Source organism: Poecilia formosa, unplaced genomic scaffold, assembly GCF_000485575.1.
Source record: "Poecilia formosa unplaced genomic scaffold, Poecilia_formosa-5.1.2 Scaffold412, whole genome shotgun sequence".
Lineage (NCBI taxonomy): Eukaryota > Metazoa > Chordata > Actinopteri > Cyprinodontiformes > Poeciliidae > Poecilia > Poecilia formosa.
In genome coordinates, this window is record NW_006800351.1 from 125,352 (window position 1) to 147,428 (window position 22,077).

Here is a 22,077-nt window from a genome sequence, read left to right on the forward strand (position 1 = left end):
AGTTTGTCCATCAGATGAATGATTATTAATGATAGATACTGAAGACTGAAGGAGGCGGGGCTTAAGGCTGCAGTAGGTAACTTTCCTAAAAAAAAACATATACTTTTACATATTAAAACTTTCACCATGTAGTCAGATAACCTGAAATGTTTGATCTCCTCTCTGAACCATTATTGCCATTTGAAGAAATGTGCCACTCCCGACTAAAAACAACCAATCAGAGCCAGAAGGAGGAGCTTAGCGCTGTCAATCAACCCAGTGAACACGACATTTAAATGTACTAACTCATTGTTGCAGAAAAACAATTTTTCCACTCTTATTGGCAGTTGGATTGACAGCGCTAAGACCCGCCTCCTGCTTCTGATTGGTTGCTTCCAGTTAGCACTGGGAGAAAGCAGAGGAGCTCAAAAAATTCAGATTAATTCACACCAAACTGTTACAACATAGTGACAGTTTCAACAAATACGTACAAAAAATATATTTTTTTACAAAAGTTACATACGACAGCTTCAATAACCCCGTAGTAGAATGCATCAAATGATTTTATATAACCAAAAACACAAACTTTTAAATCACTAAAGATATAATAAACCTTACCGGCTTTAGCTCAGAGTGAAAAACAAGATGCAAGACGTTTTTTTCTGTCAGAGGAAAACATGTTGCACTGCAAAAACATAAAATCTTACCAAGTGGTTTTGGTCTAATTTCTAGTGAAAATATCTTGGTACACTTGAAATAAGAAAAACTAACTTAAGTAATTTTCAGCAAAATACAGGAGTTTGCTTTAAGTGAATAATTCCTTAAAATTGATTAAACTAATGATTGAAGACATTTTTTCACATAACTGATAATCTGCAAATCAGTATTACTTTATTAACACTAAGGAAATATTTACTTAACTGCATTTTTTAATATTTCACCAAATATATCCGAAAACACATGAATACCCACAGTGGACATAATGTGGGAAAAATGCAGATTTCACTTATAACTGATATTTATTTTACGATAAATACACTAAAACTTAACAGGATGTATGGACACTCAACGTTAACGGGAGAATCAGACGGTTCCAGAGAAAAACTGAACCAAAGTTTTTATGGAAATAAAATTATTTTAATTTTTTTCAAATAAGGCAAAAATAAACCTATAAGTAACTTTTCACCAAGAAATAGGAGCTTGATTAGAGAAAGTTCTAGTTCTACAGTCGCCGTTACCTAGCAACCTCAGCAATGCCCAGCCTGTCGCCTAGCAACCAAGTTCTACTTCCACTGGCAGATTATTTCATGTTTTACAAAACATTTTACCATAAGTGAAATAATCTGCTATTGAAACTACAACTTTTTATTAATATTAAGGAATTACTGACATAAAACAAGTAGATATGTGTTCTAAAAAGTTACTTTTAAGTCATTTTAGTGTCATTTCATGTGTTCTGAGGTATTTGTAGCAGAGATTAGACCAAACCTCCTCGGTGAAGGTTGTGCAGTGTGGCAGTAAGGAACGGACAGCAGAGGAGTGTGGATGTCGGTCGTTATGTCGGTTAACGTGAGCGAGCGGAGTGCAAAGACGTTAACTGGAAGGCTTCAGAATACTACAGCAAATGTAAACATAGCCTAGCTCTGGCAGGAAATCCAGTCTACTTTGATTAAAACCTCTCTGCACATCCCAACTTTTACACTTTAAAAGCCCTTGTGTGTTTATACATATATATATATATTTATCTACTTCAAAAAACATGCATCCATACTCGTTCTGACGATATAAAAACTGGTTTGTGTGTGTGTGTGTGTGTGTGTGTGATTAGATGGAGGTTCGTGAGTCGTTAACAAGTCTATGTACAACGTGTGCCAGCATTAAGAAATGTTTACTTGTCCCTGACACGAAGATCAATGTCTAAAATACACATAAGACATTGGATTTTGGTCACTGGGAAAAAAGGCAACACTAAATGATTATTTGTGAATGAAATATCCAACCTATATATTTATATATATATAAAAAAAATGAACAGATCAAACTTGAAACAACTTAAAAAAGTGTTCTAAAATGCAATATTTACAACATTACAGGCTGTAAGCAGAGTGCACAGTGTCTCCCACTGCAAAGTGCTTCTAATCCTGTTTGGAAACCCATAATTCAAAATGCTAAATATCACACTGAAGAAGAGGAACAACATGGTTTTAAATGTAACAGTCAATTTCATAGCCAGCCAAGTTTAGCTTTGTTATTGGTTATCAAAACGTCTCAGAGAAAGATCCATTTTCAGCAACTTAACGATCCGCTTCATTTTGTTTTTTAGTTTTTAACCAAAGATCCAGTAGAAACAACTTCCCTCCAAAGTCAGTTCTTTATACAGTGTACAAAACGTGCAGCTTTGTCCTTAAAAGAGTTAAATACCAAGGAGTTTGGGTTATTTACAGGAAACTAAATGATCTTGATATGAAGGAAGTCCTTCACGCTTCCAGTCCAAAAAAAAAAAAATTAAAATCCCCGTAAAAACTAAAACAAACAACTAAAAAAATATAACATCACTGGAGTGAGAACATTTACTGTCATTTTCCTAAACAGGTTAATAATTGCTGGACTGAATAAAATAAAATAAAATGCTGCATAAAATAATTCACATTTAAATTTTTTTGGCAGTTCATTTAAAAATGATGGAAAATTTTGTTTAATTTTTCTAAACCAAACAGTTAAAAGTTTGCTACAAAAAACTCTTGCATCTCCACCACTGAAACGTTTAGCAATGAAACCGAGTCAGTTCTGATCCATTTGTGCAGGAATGGGCCGGTCAAAAAACTAAAAAAAAAAAAAAGAAAAGATTTAAAATAATTCATCAAGGTAACGGCTGAAAACTGAAGTTAACGAGTCTGTAAGGCAGCAGGCTGCAGGCTAGCTCGTTAGCCTCACTGATTAGCTAGCACTAGCTTGTTGACTACATTAAATAAAATAAAAAACATCAGACAGTACTGTCTTCAGACATTTCTTTTTTGCTATAGTTTTAAATATTTATTCATTGTAACTTTGTTTTTAGACTGTTGTAGCATTTGACATCTCAGGAGTTAAAGGGAATTATAAATAAAAATGCATTATTGTAATTAATAGCTTTTATTTGTTGGGTGTTCAGTAGTTTTGTTAGTCTTTGTGTAATAATTAACAACATTTTACAGATAACTATAAAAACCATTTCAGACGCAGAATAATTTATTTTCTTTTAAATAAGATGGTTTAAATTAGATTAGATTTTTTTTCTTCATGAAAAAAAATCTAATCTAATAAAACAGATAAGACTGTTGTTTTATCTAAATAAAACAGTCAAAGTACACAAAATAAAAAAATAAATCCAAAGAACACTGGTGAAATAACAAATTGAGGCCAAAAATACGAGTAAAAAAAGTAGAAAAATAAAGAAATAAAAACAAAAATAAAACAAAGAAAGGAAAAGTAATTTTTAAAAAACAAACGGCGTCCTGCCGGCCCACGCTCACTAATGGATCTGGACCTGATGACGGTTTCTAACCAGCGTGTGGAGATCCTGATGTGAGAGGGGAGCTTTAGGTGTAATGCCCCTTTACCTCCGTAGCCACATCACAGCGACTCCTTTGTTTTCTTCATGTTGATAATAATAATGAGTAGAATAATAATCCCTGGGACCCGGTGAGCTCAGACTAAGAGTTGAGATCTTTGGATAAACGTTTGATTAGCGTCCAACAGGCTGAACTAGCTCTTTATGGTTCAAAATTCCCTTCTTGACCCTCCAAGCATTGATTTCCTGTCATACTTGGTGTTAAAAACCAAACTGATCCCTTACTAGAGCCTCCAGGTGAAAGACAGAAACTCATTAGATGACCCTGAGTGACTCGTTGGCCCTATATGATGGCGGCCATATTTTATAGCATAAAACAGTCGATTACAATTCCTCACTTTCATATAAAAAAAAAAAAGAAAAAAATACTTGCCGCCAATTCAAAAAAAGCAAAAAGGTCCAGTTTAAATGTACAGGCACGACTTGTCAGTAAACAGACTTATTTACATCGAGAAATAAAACAAAAGTGGAGGGAAGACGAATAAATGCACAGCGCCCCCCAAAAACTGTTTGTGCTCAACGCTCTTCCACAGATATGATACGTCTGGATGAAAACACCTGGAGCTCCTAATACTGAGTCCGCCTCACATCCGGGATCCCCGCTCCTGGAGAATCTGCAGACAGACACAGCAACACGTTAAATAAACGCAGAAAAATACAAAAAAATACGATTAAAATCCTGGAGAGACGATGGTGAAACGAAGGATTTTACATAAAATCAGCACTGGACAATACGGCTGAAAAACTATCACATTATAAAGGTTTCATATCAGTCGATACCGATAATTATTGTTTGTTTTTGTTTTAAATATCTGAAATAATGCCAAACTGCTGGAAGTTTCCCAGCAGGTTGTTGCTAAGCAACCAAAGTTGGGGAGGAACTTGAGACAGCTTGTTACTCAGCAGGTTGTTGCTAAGCAACCAAAGTTGGGGAGGAACTTGAGACAGCTTGTTACTCAGCAGGTTGTTGCTAAGCAATCAAAGAGCGAGTGAGTTAGTTGAAGCTACCAACCTTGAATATTCTGTATATTGAATATTCTATCCTATCTATTGATCACAAGTCTATATTGACTCATATACTTATTGATTTATCATCCAGCCCTACATGAACTGTAAACTGTCATCAGCTGCGTTTCCATTACAAATGTGGACAAAACTTTGATATGTTTTGTCAAAATAAAAAATGTCATAATGTCAAAATAAAAAAAGTTTTATTCCATTAAATCAGAAACAATTAAAATCAAACATGAATAACTTTGTTAGTTATTAAAACAAAAAACTAAATAAGTACCACGTCATCATCCTCCAACTACTTCCTGTCTTCTTCGTCTTTTCCTCCAGTAGCAACATCTGGAGGATGTTTGCTACTCCTCCAGATGTTGGGGAATGGCAAACATTGTGTTAGATGTTTGTGCATCGAACACAAAAAAGTATTAAAAAAAACAAAAAGACGGGAGATTATTTTAAAATTGGCATGTTTCAATTAATCACATTTATTTTCAGAATTGTAATTGCCATTATTTTAACGGAAATGCAGCAAGTGAAAAAGAGCCTCTTTAATCAGAGGCTTCTTCACATTCGTTGCAATACAGACTGCTACAGGAGCGTCTTCCTGCCATCACATCTACAAGAACTCCTTAAATGAGTTATAGTATTTCATATCCAGTGGAATGAATGAAGTATTTCTTAACTGAATTGAAATGTAGTTCTGAACTTTTTTAGGGTTGAAACCAATAATTGGATTAATCAGCTATTGAACTAGTCATCTAGTAATCAATATGATTGGAACATACAGGCTAATAAAATGGCAATTCACTGAAAAAAACAACAACTTTCAGAGCAGTTACTAAGACAAAACTGCATCAAAAATAAACATTTTGCCCTAAAAATAATATATAAAAAGCTGTAGATTTAACAGTTGCTTGAAATGAACAAACATTAAATTATAGAATGCTGTTATTGCACTTTGGCAATAAAACTTTTTTTTTTCTCCCCAATTAAAAACAACTGAATTATTTATTTATTTGCATCTATAATTGTCCTTTGGAATCAATGGAGTATTTTTTTAAAGGTTTTGTTGGCTCTAGTGGCCTTTATTTGAAAGAAGTTCGACAGGAAAGAGGACAATCAGAGAGGGGAAGACATGCGGCAAACGTCGCCAGGACGGGAATCGAACCTGCGACCACCGCCATGAGGAATAAGGCCTCCATACGCGGGTCGTGCTTCGCCCCTGTGCCACTACAGCACCCCAATGGAGTATTTTTTTATTTTAATTTTTATGCATTTCTAACATTGTACTATGTTATTTATTTAAAACTTTATGGCCCCAAAGTAGCTCCATACATGGACCTCAGTTATTTTGGTATAAATGTTTTTATACCAAAAAAACCAACTGCTAATGAAATAATCTGAGGTTTATCTTCTCAGTCAAAGAAACATTTTTTTCTTCTACTGAAAAAGAAGAAAAAAGTTTTTTTTAAAAATATTTTTATTCTGTACATTTATTTTAAATTTTTGGTTTATTTTTTATTTCTATTTTTATAATACCAGTTTATTATATATATATATATATATTTTTACCATTTTTTAACCAGTATTTTTGGATCGTTTTATTTTTAGTTTATTAATATTGATTAATAGTTATTATTTTAATGTTTCAGAGATACAAAATGAAAGTAAAAAATAAAACTGACCCGAATCTCCTCAGAAGAAGCAAAACGTTGTGGAAGAAAAATAGTTGATAAAAAAGAGAAGAGCAGCTATATTTGTGTCGCTTATTAATTTTTAATCATATTTAAAAATTTACTTCTACCCTTTTACTCTGAAATTGAAGTAAGCCTCTCGGTTATTCATGTTGCACACAGAGACATTAAAAACTAGGCTTTTTATTTTCCAAGTGTTTTAAAATCCAGTATTAGTCACTTTAAACATTTTACACAGTGTGAACAGCAGAGGTTCACTAAAAACAGAGAAAAAACCCAGAACCTTAGAAAATACCAGTTAAACTATTTAAAGGTAAAAATCTTAACGTCTTAACTCAATTACAAATTTAAAAATAGGATATTTAGATTTTTCTCCCCCATTTCTGAAAATAAAACTCGCAAAAGAGATTGATCAGAGTTAAATGTTTCAAGCTTTTATTTCTTGTACTTTTGATGATTATGGCTTAAAAATAATGGAAAATCTCAGTGTCAAATTATAAACGTTTGTCACAATAACAACGTTTTTACCAGTGCTGCTCTGAGCAGCAGCTCCTATAATGAGCCCAGCAGATGTTTGCTAATTGCTGCTGGCTAGTCTGAAGGAGCTGAGTGGGGGAGGAGCTGCGCCTCGAAGGCGGGGCTAGGTCCACCCAGGCATTTAACAGCTGAATGGTTGCCATGGAGATTGAAGGATTTCTCAAACAAGAATGATTTTTTTTTTCTATAAAACCGTCAGACTATATTTGTTGTGAATTGTCGTTAGATAAACTTAATTAAATGTAGTAGATGGGAATCAAAGCAACACTCCAGGTTTAACATTGTAACATGATGGAAAGATAAAAAAAGCTGATTTTATATAACACTGCCCCTTTAAATTAAAATCACACACAAAAAATAAAAGAAATGAAGTGTTGAAATATTTCACTTTGATGAAAATCTTTTCTCTTTCTGAGTGAGCGTCCGGTCTGTCTGGGTTTTCCTTTGCTGAGGCGCAGCAGCCTCTGATTCAGCACGCCCTGCATTAAGCCGGGAAGCGACCGCGTCAATAATTATTAGGCTGGGAAACAAATGGAGCTCTTCCCGTCCGGCAGACCGCTTCACCTGGAAGCCCGGCGCCTGGTCTCCGGCGGCCGCCCACTTCCTGCCGACGCGGGGAAAACGTCTCTGCTAGGACAGGTTAGCGCTGCGGCTAACTGAGCTGCTAGCAGGTGAACCCGCCCACCCAGATTACAGACATCCTCACTGGAGCTTCACACAGGTGGAAACGTGTTTGTGATAAAAATAAATGAATAATAAAAATAAACTATCATTAAATAAAGGTTACTTTATTTTAAATAAACATTTTTTATTTTAATATAGGAATCATGAGTGAGCTTTATGGTAAACCAAAATTTACTCTAATAAAAATGCATTTTTATAATATATGTTTTTATTTTATAATAAAATATTGGTATTACACCATAGAGATAAAAATCTAAATAAGTAAAATTGTCATTATGTTACCATTTTAAATACCTTATTTTTAATGTTGCTACCATATCATTTTTTATTGTGATAAATATTGTTAGAACTCAACAAAACATTTTATAGCACTTTTTAAAACAAAATATAATACAATAAAGTTTTATTGGTCCATCATCTTTCACAGATTGCAAAATGCATAAAATTATAGATGAGAGGTTTTTTTTTTTTTATTGTACCATTTGTACCACCTGGCCTGATTTTAAAACAGTTTGAAAAAGTGACTGGGAGTTCTGGTTTCAGTGGTGAAGCAGTGACTGGTTTGAATGTTTTATTCTCGCAGCTTCACCTTTGCCTTCTCGCTGGGCTCGCTGTTGGTCCCGTACGACTGGTTGTGCAGCTCCTTGGAAACGACGCACAGGAACTCGGCCTGGTCTTCGTTTCCGTAGTTATAGGAGGAGCCGATGCTGACGAGCTGCGACGACACGGAGAGGAAATCAGCCAAAAAACTAAATTAATCATCTGAAAGGACGAGAGAATCAGAAAATCCTGGAAACCAAAACATGAAAAACAGCAGAGATCCACAGAGGAAAAACCCAGAACCTTAGAAAATACCAGTTAAACCCATTAAAACCAGACAGTAATGCCGACACAGCTTCTGCTTCAGTTAAACATCCCATAATGCTTTGCTGCATCACATGACCAAACAAACTCTTCCTGAACCAGAAACAAGATGAAGGAGAACATCAGCAGCTAATTTCGACCCAATTGATCGATAAGAAGTGACTCGCATCAGCCGGTACCGACGTCCAGGTGTCGACTGGTCCTACCCAGGTGCTGACCAATTACCCATGTATTAGATAATTATGTTTTATAAAATCAAATTTCTGACACCCTCAGAAATCTGACTTTTGTTTCCCATTAATTTGTTTTTCCCCAAACGGTGGCACTAATCTTTTTCCGTACGTCCCCCGACTTTGTGTTTTTAAATAATTTCTTAAAGTTTGGCTTTTATTTCACAACTTTTACTACAGTAATTATTTTAAATACTATTTAAAGACCTGCTAATAATTCAGACAAGAAAATAAAAGTCAGTGATTCACAAAACGAAGCAACAGAAATCTAAAACACAGACGAGCATTCAGGAGACAAACGCAGAACTACGGAGAGAACAGAGGAGCAGGAGGTTAGCCATGAGCAGAAACATGCCGGAGGAAAGTTTTCCAAGTATGGCGGATGAACAAGCAAAGCTTGGAAAACTGCAACAAGTGGCAGCAATTTGAAGGATTTTTTACTGTAAATTTTAGGGACATTCAGCTGATTGTTTCTTCACAAGCTGCTGAACAGAACCACAGGAGAAACTTGAACATTTCCTACAATGAGGAGCGTGAAAAGCAGCAGCTTCTGGCTGAAATGCGCTGCAGACTGCATGCGTCCCGCCTGTACCCAGCTGTGCATGTTCAGACATGCATCGCCTCATTACTCCCTGCTGCCTGATACTTGTTGTTGTGAAGCAGACTCACAGCGAAAAGGAACCAATATCCTCCACTGTAACAAACCCACTGAGCTTTTAGCTGCTTCAGTTCAGAAAAACGTCCTGGAACTCGTTTTGTTCTGAGATTTTTCAGATCTGATGTAAAAATCATCACATTTGCTGCTCAAACCGGATATTTCTCATTCTGAAAACTCTTTTTTATAAGTTTCAGCTCAAATAAATCAGCTCAGAAATGCGGATTTGGTTTTATAACAATAACAACAGGGTTTCCCCCAGTGTATCATCAGCCTGGCGGGCCACCAGGCTGAAAATTGCTCATTTATAATAAGAGTGAAAATAGCTGAATATCCTCCTCTAGCTACCACTTCTGAGTTTTTTAGATGGTTATGGATCAGAAAAACAAAAACTTCTGCAGACCTGAGATTGCTTAAATCACTCGCTGCTCAAACCAAAATGTATCATCCTGAAAACTCGCTTTTTGTAGTTTCAGCTCAAATAAATCAGCTCAGAACTGTGAAAGTGGTTTTATAATAACATAATGAGGAAATAAAATCACAGACAATAACAAAAGGTGACGGGTTTTCTTTAGCAGAACAAATGAAGAGTGGAAATAGCTGGTAGCTAGGCGTCTACTTGGGACAAACAATGGCTAAAGGGGTGTGTATGGACAACAGGGATCATGCAGTGACCGGCCCGTAAACACGGCTGTGGGACACACCTCTCCGCTGTTGTTTGGCAAAGCAGACTCCTCTCCCTTCACCTCCCTTGACACAATCAGCAGATACTCTGCCTGGTGGGCCCGCCCGTAACCTATACTGACAAGCTGTAACGACCAATCAGAGCACAGAGAGCATGCTCGGGTCATGAATCATCATCCGATTCGCCGAGCGGCCGATCGGTTCTGTCAAACATCAGATTGAGGATTTCTGGATCAATGTGAGCGTAGCAGGGCGGGTGAAAGCACATGACAGGAGCGCCGCCGGAGCGCCGCGGCGCAGGTACCTGCTCGAACTTCCAGCCGTCAGACATGGTGGACACCATCTGGGTCAGCTCCTCCTCCTGGCACTGCAGAACCCGGTACACGTGCTTCACTGGAACCTGGCAGGAAACGCGCAACCGAGAGGAAACCATGAAAAACACAAGAACACACACATTCCTGACAGTAAACGGTTTCAAAACCATTTCATTGTGAAATAACTGATTTAATCATCAATTAATTCACTGAAGTGCCTGGAAGAACATATTTAGCAGAAATTACTACAAATATTTACACATTTTTCATTCCTCCTCTTTAAATATGTTCTGCCAAAAACTCAAGTGACATGATTTTAGCTTCACTTGGTTGTTTCTGTAAAATAAGCAAAACAAAAAACTAAACATTTATGTACAAGCTGCAGTATGTAACTTTTATATAAAAATGTTTTGTTTGTTTATTAAACTGCCACCATGTCATGACAATATGGGACAGATAATCTGAGTAAAAACTGATCGCCTCCACCTCCTCCTTGAGCTAATATTGTCTTCTGAAGAAAACCAGGGTGTAGAGTAATAATACGAGAAGCCAGAAAAACAACCAATCAGAGCCAGGGGCGGGGCTTAGCGCTGTCAATCAACTCATGTATGCTACTAAATGTGCTAATGGTAGAGAAACAACTTATCGTTACAGGAAAACGTCATTGGTGGGTATGCTAACTAGCCTAGCCTTCATGGGTGTGACTGACAGCACTAAGACCTGCCTCCTGCCTCTGATTGGTTGTTGGGGGAGAACTTCCATCAGTAATTACATGAACAGATTATCCATACTTTAAGTGACAAATATGTACAAAATACTAAAAAAAAAAAAAAAAAACCTTTCTCCAGTTTTTTCAATAATAATGAATGGATCTGATTTCAGGGAGCCTCCTGCTGGGTACCTGTGATGTTTTGCAGTCCCGTTCCCTGATCTTGTCCTTGATGAGTTTTATTAATGATGTGATGTTGTAGAACTCGGCTTCCTCCAAAACTCCTGGAGACAGAAAAAAGTTTGATTTCACAGACTTTTGTCCCTTCAGAGCCTCCGTAGGTGAAACAGCAGCTGCCTGAACACGGGGACGCGCCTTACCTTCCTCTGCCAAGTCCCGGTTGAGCACCAGTTTGCCATGCCTCAGGTAGTTCAGCACTGGCCCGAAGTACGTGGGGTCTCTGTCGATGAGATAGGCACCAGTTTCATCCTGCCGGGGAGAGAATTACGGGTTCAGATATGCAGAGTCAACTCATTGAAACAGTATTATGCGTTTCTCAGGCACATTGGGCCATTTTACAGCATAACTACGTTGACATAAGTTAAACTTAAGTTACGTTAACTTGGAAATTTAACGCCTTGACATTGGGCCTGTCTCTTTAAGAAACTCCTGCTCTTTCTGAAGCTCTGCCTCCTAGAAGTCATCCCAACATGGCTCCTCTATTAACTCTTTAACATCGTTTTAACGAGGGATGCTCTGAGAAGAGCGGGGGAGGAGCTGTGCCTCAAAGGCGGGGCTAGGTCCACCCAGGTGTTAACACCTGAGATTAAAGGATTACTCAAGCATGAATGAAAGAATCAAAGCAACACTCCAGTACAATAAATCAATAATTATATTGCAATAGACATGTGATCAGTATCAATAGTTAATACATCTGATAAAATATTCAATATTCAATACACAGAATAATCACTGAACTCTGATCCAGAACTGCACAGCCTTCTGGGATATGTAGGCAGAGGAAAGACTTTAGCTGCACCTCTCGCAGGTAGCTAAGCTAGGTTGATGGAATCAACCAACTCACTCACTCTCTGGTTACTTAGCAACTCACTCACTCTCTGGTTACCTAGCAACAACCTGCTGTCTCGGTTTAAAGGTTAACCAAGACTCCTAACTGGTTAAAAATAAAAAACAATGGTGAGAAGTGAAACTTTTGGATAAAACAGGAAAGGTCACATCACCAGTTTGGCAGCATTCCAAATATTTAAACCAAAAATCTAATCAATAGTTATCAATAAACTGATATGAATCCTTTATATCGTTTTCAGCCCAACACTCCAGGTATGTTTTTTAAGAAGGAATGACATTATAACACGACTTAAAGCTCAAAAAGGTTGATTTTACGTGATACTGGCCCTTTAAGGTCACTTCCTGTGGTTTTAATGGCTGCACACCGGGCCACACGTGTGACTGCGTTGGGATATCACTGCAGTATTCCCGCAGGTTTCATCCCGATTCCTTCACAACCGCTGGGTATTCCCCTCTTCCTGAGCTGTGATTAGACGGCGCGTCTCCCGGGGGGTGAGGAGAGCGAGTCGAAACAATTAGAGCAGAACAGAAAAGATCTGGAACAACAGGCCCGTCCCGCCGAGGGCCGCCGCAGAAAGGAGCCATCAATTAACCCGTTCTGCTCGCTTGGGTGGCTGGCCGTTCATAAAAAATGGAAAATAAGGGTTGAGCAGCATCGTCTCCGGCATAAATGTGCATTTATGATCGCTTCTAATCAAGTGGGGGAGAAGCAATTTGTTTCAGTGTCTGGATATTTTTCAACACGGGAAAATTGGCTTTTTCCTCAAAAAGTCCAACTTCCAACCCGGTTCTTCCCTTAACGGACCGGCAGATCCGTTACTGGTGGCTTCAAACCCTCTAAATGCCAGATGTCGTCTCATTTAGAGGGATTATCTGTTTGTAAACAGGCAACTTTACTGCAGAAACAGATTTAAACTCCCACTGGTCGCCATGGTTACCCGCATTCATCTGGCCGTTTTGCTATTAGCTAGCATGTTGTTAGCATGCTACAACTGTTTAATAAGGCTAAGCTAAGAAAAATAATATGATTTATAACAGTGCATTAAAGTGTAAATATGGATGTAGAGTAATAATACAAGAAAAAGTAGTAATACGAGAAGCCAAAATAAAGCTGTAATAATGCAAGAAAAAAAGTCATGAGTCAAAAAATATGAAGACAAAAGTCATATTACCACAATAAAGTTGCAATACAAGAAAACAGTCATAACATTACTATAATAAAGTTGTTCTATTAGGAGAACGAAGAAGAAATATCACAAAAACTCCTTTAGAAATAAATAAAATTGTAATGAGGAATAACTTCATGAATTCACATCTAGTGAAGTTATTCAGGTATCAGTTTTACAAACAAGGAAATCCTTCATCTTTTAATACATCAGCATCAACAGCAAGACTTTGAAATGATTGAGTTTATTTAGTAGAAAGACTGAAGTAGTTGCAACAAATCTTCATAGCTATCCATGATTTATTATCATTAGCAATTTTATGACTTTTCTGCTCATATTATAACTTTATCCTCATAACTGAAAAAATAATAATAATCCCTTATTTGGCCCTGACATTCTGTTATGCTGCTAATTTTACACACAGACAGTAAGCTTCACAAGTTAAAGCTTCACTATGATAATGGGTGGAAATCGGCCCAGAAGCCTCTCATAGTTAGCACCATTATCCCGAGATGAATTCAGCCTCAAAGCCATTAATCTTTCTAATAATGAGACAAAGTCCCAGTGCATCGCCTCTCCTAATGAATCCAAAGCCCTCTCGGCAGACTGACCTCTTTTCCACGTCAAAAATATTCCACAGGAGCCCACAGGAGCGCTATTCCAGCCCACCGGGCCACTTTTTAAACTTTTATATTCACAAGAGTTCAAGTACAAGAACAGGAGGCCCAAATAGAGAAAGACCCGACCTGAACCGCTCACCCAGATCCAGATAAGATGCGCTAAAACTAGGGCTGGACGACTAATCAATAATAATCAATATCAATACATGATAATCTGATGCAGGCCTGTCACAATATTTTTTGCTGTACAATAAATTGTCCCATAAGTTATTACAATAAAAGCTAATATTGTTTTGAGACAATTTCCATTAATTTGTGACGGTTTCGTGCATCCATCCCATAATAAACACCCAGTGGGCTGGATTAACGGTAATAATGGCATAATAAAGCTAGGACACATTATTAAAGATCAATAAACTTTAATTTCTAATGAACATTTACCACTGGATCAGAAAACATTTTAAATACAAAACAACAAATGAAACGAATCATCAAATCTTTGTAAACAAAATTATCCTAAAAAAGTTCAGATCAAAACACCAGAGAGACTTTTAGCATCCAGTTTTCAGTAGAGACAAAATACGCAAACAAAAATTAGAGTTTGTTTTAATTTATCACAAGATTAATTGATCAATGTCTTATTGTGAAAGGCCTAATTATTAAACTGGTGGCTTCAACCGACTGACTTGCTCTTCAGTTGCCTAGCAACAACCTGCTGAGGAAGAAGCAGTTTCAAGTTCCCCCAACTTTATATTGTGATTAGTTTTTCAGGCATATCATCCAGCCCTAACTAAAACTACAACCTGCTGCATCCTTTCCCACGTCGCCTGAACGCACCGTCAGAAGCACACGTGTTTTCACTGCAGGCGCTCCGACGTGTCGCGGCGTGAAAACCCAGAGGAACCTGGAAATCCCACCAACAGGTGAGGTTTAGTTTCACTAAACATGGAACCGGGTTCTCCTGTTTTCAGCAAGTCAACAACACAGCAGCTCTGACAAACCATCAGCTTCTGATCGACAGTCGGGTCAAAACCGACAGCAGGAAGTCAAAACAACAAGAAAAAGTTAAATCTGAAATGCAGAACTGCAGCGGCATGTTCAGGCGTTTCTGCACTGTAGATTATTATTGTTGGTGAATGTCGCAAGAATCAAATGACTTCTGCTTTAAATTAAAAACATGATTACAAAACTCAAAAAAGATTTATAATTCAATTCATCTGATTAGGACAGTTAATCAACATTACCACAATACATGGCAGAGTTAATATCTAGGAATTAGCATAATATTTAAAGTTCGTTTTTATCCCAAGACGAGGAAGCAGAAAAAAGCAAAACGACTCAATATAATTCACACAGACTCACGGTTCTATTAAGAGAAGTAAAAAATAAAACATTTGCACAAGAAATAACTAACCAAGAAATATAGATTTATGGAAAACAGTTTGTCCTGCAGCTGCAAGCATGTGTGAAGTTTTAGTTTCTCCTGGTTCAAATTACCCAAAGAAATTCTTTATTATTGCACTTAAGGCAACAAAATGTTTGTTTCATTAATTAAAACTGGATTATTTGTGCATCAACATCTTTTAAAGTATTATAATACACATTTTAAAGAAAGCTTATGAGATTAAATAAACAATCTACAGAATGCAGCAAATTTTTTATTGATTAATCGTCAGAATAATCGATCATTAAAATATTTTGCAGCCTAAATAAAGATCAGAGCAGTCACTCAGTAAAAACATGAATAAAAATCTGGGCTGTGAAAATTATTACACTCAAAACTTTTTCACCATGATGGTAGCATCGACGTTGCCATGACAACCGTCAGATAGATGGCCAGGATTTCGCCTGTTCCAATAGAGTTCAGGCCGGCTCGCCCTGCCATCTTTAAAAGAAAGCAGCCAATCAGAGCCAGAGAGCGCAGGTGAGCAGCCAATCAGAGCGCAGGTCTGCATGAGCTTCATCAACCAAATCCTCCCACAGGAAACGCCACGGCGACCACTCAGCTCAACAGAAAATGGCCCAGTCAAAGTAAACATGATGGCTGATGGTGCTAAGCAGGAGGAGAAACGTCCCAATAATCCAATCGGTCTCAAAGCTTCTGCAGTCGGACAGTCGAGTCGCATTTTATCCAACTTTTACGTGGTTGAAGTGAGACATGAGCCACAACTGCAGCAGCAGAAGTCGGGACGTAAACAATGGCAGGAAAACTCAATATTCTGCTAATGTAAAAAGATGAATAATTAATGATTTATTTATCATGACGTGTCATGATAAATTCCAGTTATCAAAGGGTTAAACTGAACATGATCAGAAACGTATTAAACATGTGGCTAATGGAGGCTGAAGCTACACTAGCTAAGATAATTAATTTTAAAAATCAGACTATTTTTTGTTTTATTAAAATATTTCATGTTTTGCTTATTGTTGAGCTGGAAAAAAATATTTTAGATGTTTTAATTTTTTGGTCAACAAGAACTCTTGATTTGACGACTTTGGCTTATGTTGGAAAAGTTTGTACACCCCTGGTTTGGCTTTCTGACGCCCACAGCAGCAGCGGCGGGTGCAGGTTTCCAGCAGATAGAGGCCGATGCTATTGGGTATCAGAATAACTTCATTAGCCGGCAGCGCCTTGCTGCTGAGCTCTTACTGCAGGGAGGCGGCGCGGGGGGAGACGATACGGCCATTAAATATTTACGCCGCCTCCCGCCGCGTTCCCAGGCACGGTGGAAAGCCTGAAGAAAATACCTCCCTGGGCAGCAAATGGATATGAATATGAAAAGACGGAGAAGGAACAAGAATCCTTTGTGATGGGCTGCGTGAAAAATTGATGCGGTTCTGAAAGCAGAGCTGGCTCTTCACTCAAATTTAACAGGGAAGAAGAGGAGAAATCAGTCGATTAACCCCTGAAGGAGTCGCTATGACGACATCCATTCACCGCGTCGGCAGTGACTGATGGTTATCAATATGGTGGAATAAATATTTAACATGCGACTTCTGAAAAGCAGACAGCGCACATGACAGCACTTCCTCCACTTCCTCCCAGGTCCAAACCCAAAGCGCCAACAAGCTGCAGTCAACAGCATGAATAATGCAGCTCAGCTCCAGAGTCCTGCAGCACGTCGGGCGGCGTGACTGAGGAAAACGGGGCGCCGGAGAGGAAAACGGGGCGCAGGAGAGGAAAACGGGGCGCAGGAGAGGAAAACGCCGCACAGAGGCCGCCCTCTACGGGGAGCTGCCGCCCACTATGAGGCCGCCGCCATCTACGGGGAGCCGCCGCCCACTATGAGGCTGCCGCCCTCTACGGGGAGCCGCCGCCCACAAAGGGCCGTCATAACTTCCCATTTTACTCTGTTTTGTCTCCGTTTTTTATTTTTCATCAGTTATTTTGCTTGGTGGAGAAACTTGAAACTGCTGCTGCCCCCATTAGTCAGCAGGTCGTTGCTAGGCAACTAAAGAATGAGTGAGTTAATTGAAGCCACTGCACTGGAATATTCTATTGAGTATTATACCAGATGTATTATCTATTAATATTGATCACATGTCTATAACAACATATGGGCTATGGATTTATTGTAAAGCCCTACTCATGGGAAAATATATATTAAAAAATAAAAATATGTAGCTTTTTTTTCTTTAAAGAAATGTTGTCAATTTGTTTTCTAATTAGTTAGTTTTGATTAGTTTTTTGAGTACGTTTGCTAGTTTTTATTGGCTAAATATAGTTTAGTTTTTTCATACTTTGGTTAATTTTTCAGCACAGAATTTAAAAAGGTCAAAGTATTGTAATTACATTAACACTGATTGGGTATTGAATACTCATCATCAGTTATTGAACAACCAACTCACTGGAGTTTTATCCCAAACTCTTCTGCCGCCATTTTGCGGCCTAGCGTAGCGTAGCCTTTAGGAAAGTTGGGAGTGGCGTAATTTACCAATTAATTTCACATCAGTTCAAAAGGCTAATAAAAAGATTCATAAACACAAATTAAGGGTGTTTCTATAATTTCAGAATGTTTTAGTTAATTTTACAAACAACAAGTTTCAGTTATAGTTCTTCATTAATTACTGTTATTATTTCAGTTAATAACAAAAATGTTCCCAATTTTAGTTTTTATCATTTGGTGAATTTAGTTAACCATAATAACTTTAGTTTGATGTAAAAGAAAACATGTAGTTTTCAATTTCTTTTGAGCTTAATTGAACAAATTTATTCCCAGTTATAAAACCAGGATTTGAGTCACTTTCTTTCAAAATGTTTGTTACATTTAACCAAGTTTAATAAATTAAATAAAAGCTGATTTGGGTGCAGAAACGTTGGCATTTCAGCCGGACCAACATGGCTCTGCTATTTATAGACACTTGGTTATAAAAAATGGATACTTTGTGTTGTACTTAACATTTTACACTGTAAAATGTTGGTAACAGATTTAAAAATAAAATGTCTCCTTATGGTTGGGTCAAATTTGTTTCATTCTTCCACTCCAGGTGAGGGCCACAAAAAAAAAAAAAAAAGAAAAAAAAATCATTTAAAAGACCACAAATGGCCCCCGGCCCACATTTTGGCCCCGTTTAATAATGCCAGGATGACTTGTGCTCAGTTCAAGATAAAGTTCAAAATTTTCCAAAAATGTTAAAAAAAAAATTGATGAGAAAGAAAATATTTACGCGAGTAAATAACTCAACTGTGTTTTGGTTTTGGATTGTTTTTTTTTTAACGTTTCTGTTTAGTGATTTACACAAAAGAAGTGATTTTTACACATGGTATTGATTTGTGAAGATGTAATTTAATTTCATTTAATGAGTGGGATTGGAATAAATACTGAACAGGAAAATTTACATCATTTTTGAGCCGCAGTCATGTATAACAAGCTGCGCTACTGGCTCCGCAGTGTGATGCTCACTCAGGACCCGGGATTGAAACGGACTGATCCATCACTCAGAGGATAAACAGAATAAAAACCCACAAGCTGATTATTTAGAGATTAAGATATTTGCATGGAAATACCAGCTGAGCCGTCATCTCGGCTCAGGATATTAGAGAGCAGGAGTGAAGAGGAGGACAGTAACAATAGATCAGGGGCAGAAACAAACAATAACTGCAGATGACACAGAAATATAACCGAGCAAAAAAACACAGACGAAAGTGTAAACAGAAACACTGAAGCTGGGTTCTGATTAGTAGATACTTCAAACTATCAAATACTTCAGAAAACTTTAACTAAATTATACCAAACTATTTGTGATGCAGACTGTGACAAGCTACTCCCATCCAAAATGTTAAATACTAGTAATCACAAGTATTTTCCAAGTATTTTACACTTGAAAATAGTCCGGATTAAATGTAATCCAGATTCGTTGTAAATTGTGTTAAATATGAAGCTGCGAATAAGATGCTGACTTCAGTTTCACCCAACTATAAAATACGGAGCAAACAAAGCAAAATAAAATGATTGCTTATCACCCAAAAGGGTAATCACCACATTATTATCATTTTATAGCTATATTTGTGTAGATGAAATAATTTATTTGCAGATATCAGTGAAATCCGCAAATCACTATGTGACACCTAGATGCGATGCATCAGATGGAGGAAACTTTTTAACTGTCGGGTCTTAATTTATATTAAAAAAAAAAAGAATAAGAACAAAATCAAACAGTACTATATTTAACAGCAATAATTTTAAATGCATTTTGTTTTGCTAAAGGAAAGATCTAGTAACTTTCACTGAGAATTAAAAAGGAGCGAGCTAGCAGCGTTATGTCATGTGGTGACTGTCGGAATCTAGCTAGTAGGCTAGTGCTAACTAGCATCTACATTTCGGTGAGCGTTACCTGAATTATTAATATTTTTATCAAAATTGGAGTGCAATAAAAAGGAAAATGATATCGAAACCACTTTAAAACCTCTACTGGCATTAAAGGGAAACTTAGTGTCGGGATTCGGGTTTCCGAATCGCAGTCCAGTGTTAAGTGCTAAGTTAGCTAAGTGCTAAGTTAGCTAAGTGCTAAGTTAGCTAAGTGCTAAGTTAGCTTAGCATGTACCTTGTCGGAATCGAGCTCCGGATCAGCCTGGCTCAGCCTGAACAGAAAGGATTTCGGGTCTCGGCACAGCGTCTGCCTCGTCGTTAGAAAATACGTCCCTCCGACATTCAGCCGGATCCACTTGGAGGCTCCGACCCCCGGGGAAGAATGGGTCGGACATCTCCGGTGAACGGAGCCGCTTGTCTCGGAGCTGTTCTCTGCCATCCCGCTCCACTCCGCGCCTCGCCTCCTCCGCCCTCGCTTCGGCTCTGCTCTGATCGAGCGGCTGACAGGAAGTGTCGACGCTGCTGCAAGCCGCCGACTGGGAGTCCGCCAGTCACTGCAACCTCCGCGGCCACTCCTACCCGCCGCTGTCCGCCCAGGCTTTCTACACGACTACTGTACGGAAGGCGATTAGGGCCACTAGAGAGACAAAGAAATAATTCTGACATTTTAGAATATGTGAGGTTAAAGTCACAATTTTTATTTTAAAACGTCATTGTAGTTAGGAAAAAAATTGTATATTTTTTTGGCAAAAATCACAGAAATATTCTAGAAAAAAATGGGAAATTTCTGAGTTTGAAAAATAGAAAATTTGCTAGAAAATGTGTCCTAGATTTCTTCCTTGTTTTTTTGTTTGTTTGTTTTGAGAAAAAACAAGGACATTTCTAAGTTTGAAACAAAGATTTACCTGAGAAAAGTCAGGGTTTTGTTTTTTTAGATTAATCTGATTTCTGAGAAGAAATGTGGACATTTCTGAGCTTCAATAGTATAAACTTTTCAACTTTTGAAACTCAGAAATGTTCTGATTAATCTCAAATTGTCTGTTTTTAGTGGAATATATATATATACACTGCTCAAAAAAATAAAGGGAACATTTCACTTTAATTTTGTGTGTGGCTCCAAATCCAGGCCTCCATTGGTTAATAAATTTGATTTCCATTGATGATTTTTGTGTGATTTTGTCAGCACATTCAACTTTGTACAGAACAAAGTATTCAATGAGAATATTTCATTCATTCAGATCTAGGATGTGTTATTTGAGTGTTCCCTTTATTTTTTGAGCAGTGTATATAAACACACAATGACCCCATTTTTGCCATTGTAGAATTCAGACTTTAATCTCAGAATTAAAACTATTTTTCAAAACCTAAGAGATTTCTGAGATTAAATTTCTCTTTTGTAACAATTAGAAGTAACTTTTGTTATCCAAAATGTATTAAATACATTAACGCAATATGAAATACACTAATAGTGGGGAAATTCAGGCAACAGTAAGTTTACCTTTAACATAACTGTAAGAAAGATTAAAAACAAAAATAGACAAGAAAATACTGTACAGTTATTAAAAATAATCTGTTTAAAAAATGTTCACCTGGGTCATTAAAAATGTACTGCATGTGTGTGAATAAAAACACATTTACAATAAATTTAAAAAGTGCAAATATCAATGACCTCAATATTTAATTTTAATAAATGAAACCAAGTTTTTGAGAAACAAAAATTAGAACACTTCATGTACATTTAAAATTATAAATCAACTTTTCCCAGTCGAGTCTTGTCTCGTTCTTTTCTCAGCCCCAACCCGCTCCTTTATCTGGGTCAGACCGGAATCGTGACCCAGTTTTGCATATGAACAAATACTGTTTTAAATAAAGAAATCAGAATTTGAATAAGTGAGTCACTAACTCAGATTCAGAGAATCGAAAGCAGGGATTTATTTGAGCCATGGTAAATTTGAGATTTGTGTGCATTCTCCCTTGATTTTAATTGCCATCGTGGGAATAATGACAATGCAAAAACAAGAAAAGCCTGACTTCCAATTCAAACTCAGCTTGAAAGTTTGAGTTAATCCAAGAAACAAAAAAAATAAATGAGATTTTGTTGAACATTTCTAACACCTCAAAATTTAGGTTATTAATTTATCAAAGCTTTGTTGAAATTCAGCCATTTTTATGTTACACTTGGGGGGGGGGGGGACATTTATGGAATATCTTTGGCAACAAGAGCCTATAAGTTAGAATCAAAAATCTACTTCAGTATGATTTTAACTGTCTAAAACCAGCCAGTTTTACAAAGACTTTCACACCAAAGCAGAGATAATGGGTCGGTACTTTATTTACATGCTGCAGAAACGTGAGATGTCGTCTCCGCCGGACGCAGTTCAGTGTCATGGCGAAGGTTGTTAAACAGAAGACAAGACACATGGC

At 37.3% G+C, this 22,077-nt stretch overlaps 1 protein-coding gene across 2 annotated transcripts; it reads right to left on the bottom strand.

The window, feature by feature from the left end:
* Positions 1–3,859: 3,859 nt before the first annotated feature.
* On the bottom strand, positions 3,860–20,252 carry LOC103155085 (BTB/POZ domain-containing protein KCTD5). Of its 2 annotated transcripts, XM_016663297.1 has the most exons (7): positions 19,889–20,252; positions 11,349–11,457; positions 11,161–11,252; positions 10,250–10,345; positions 9,966–10,070; positions 8,102–8,227; positions 3,860–4,203 (listed from the first exon to the last, which is right to left on the bottom strand). In XM_016663297.1, exons 1-7 carry the CDS (start codon positions 20,090–20,092, stop codon positions 4,174–4,176), a joined length of 762 nt encoding a protein of 253 aa, XP_016518783.1. In that variant the 5' UTR covers positions 20,093–20,252; the 3' UTR covers positions 3,860–4,173. The 2 variants fall into 2 exon arrangements, with proteins under 2 accessions (XP_016518783.1, XP_007576683.1); XM_007576621.2 differs by lacking the exon at positions 9,966–10,070 and having other exon boundaries at positions 19,889–20,250.
* Positions 20,253–22,077: the final 1,825 nt, after the last annotated feature.

Bases quoted from the DNA above. Each gene is read 5' to 3' on its own strand.
- LOC103155085 (XM_016663297.1), bottom strand. From the start codon at position 20,092: ATGGCAGAGAACAGCTCCGAGACAAGCGGCTCCGTTCACCGGAGATGT. The intron at 10,346-11,160 runs GTACCCAGCAGG...GTTTCCTGCCAG, and splicing joins GGGACTGCAAAACATCACAG to GTTCCAGTGAAGCACGTGTA. The intron at 4,204-8,101 runs GTGAAGCTGCGA...GTCTGTCTGCAG, and splicing joins AGCCCAGCGAGAAGGCAAAG to ATTCTCCAGGAGCGGGGATC.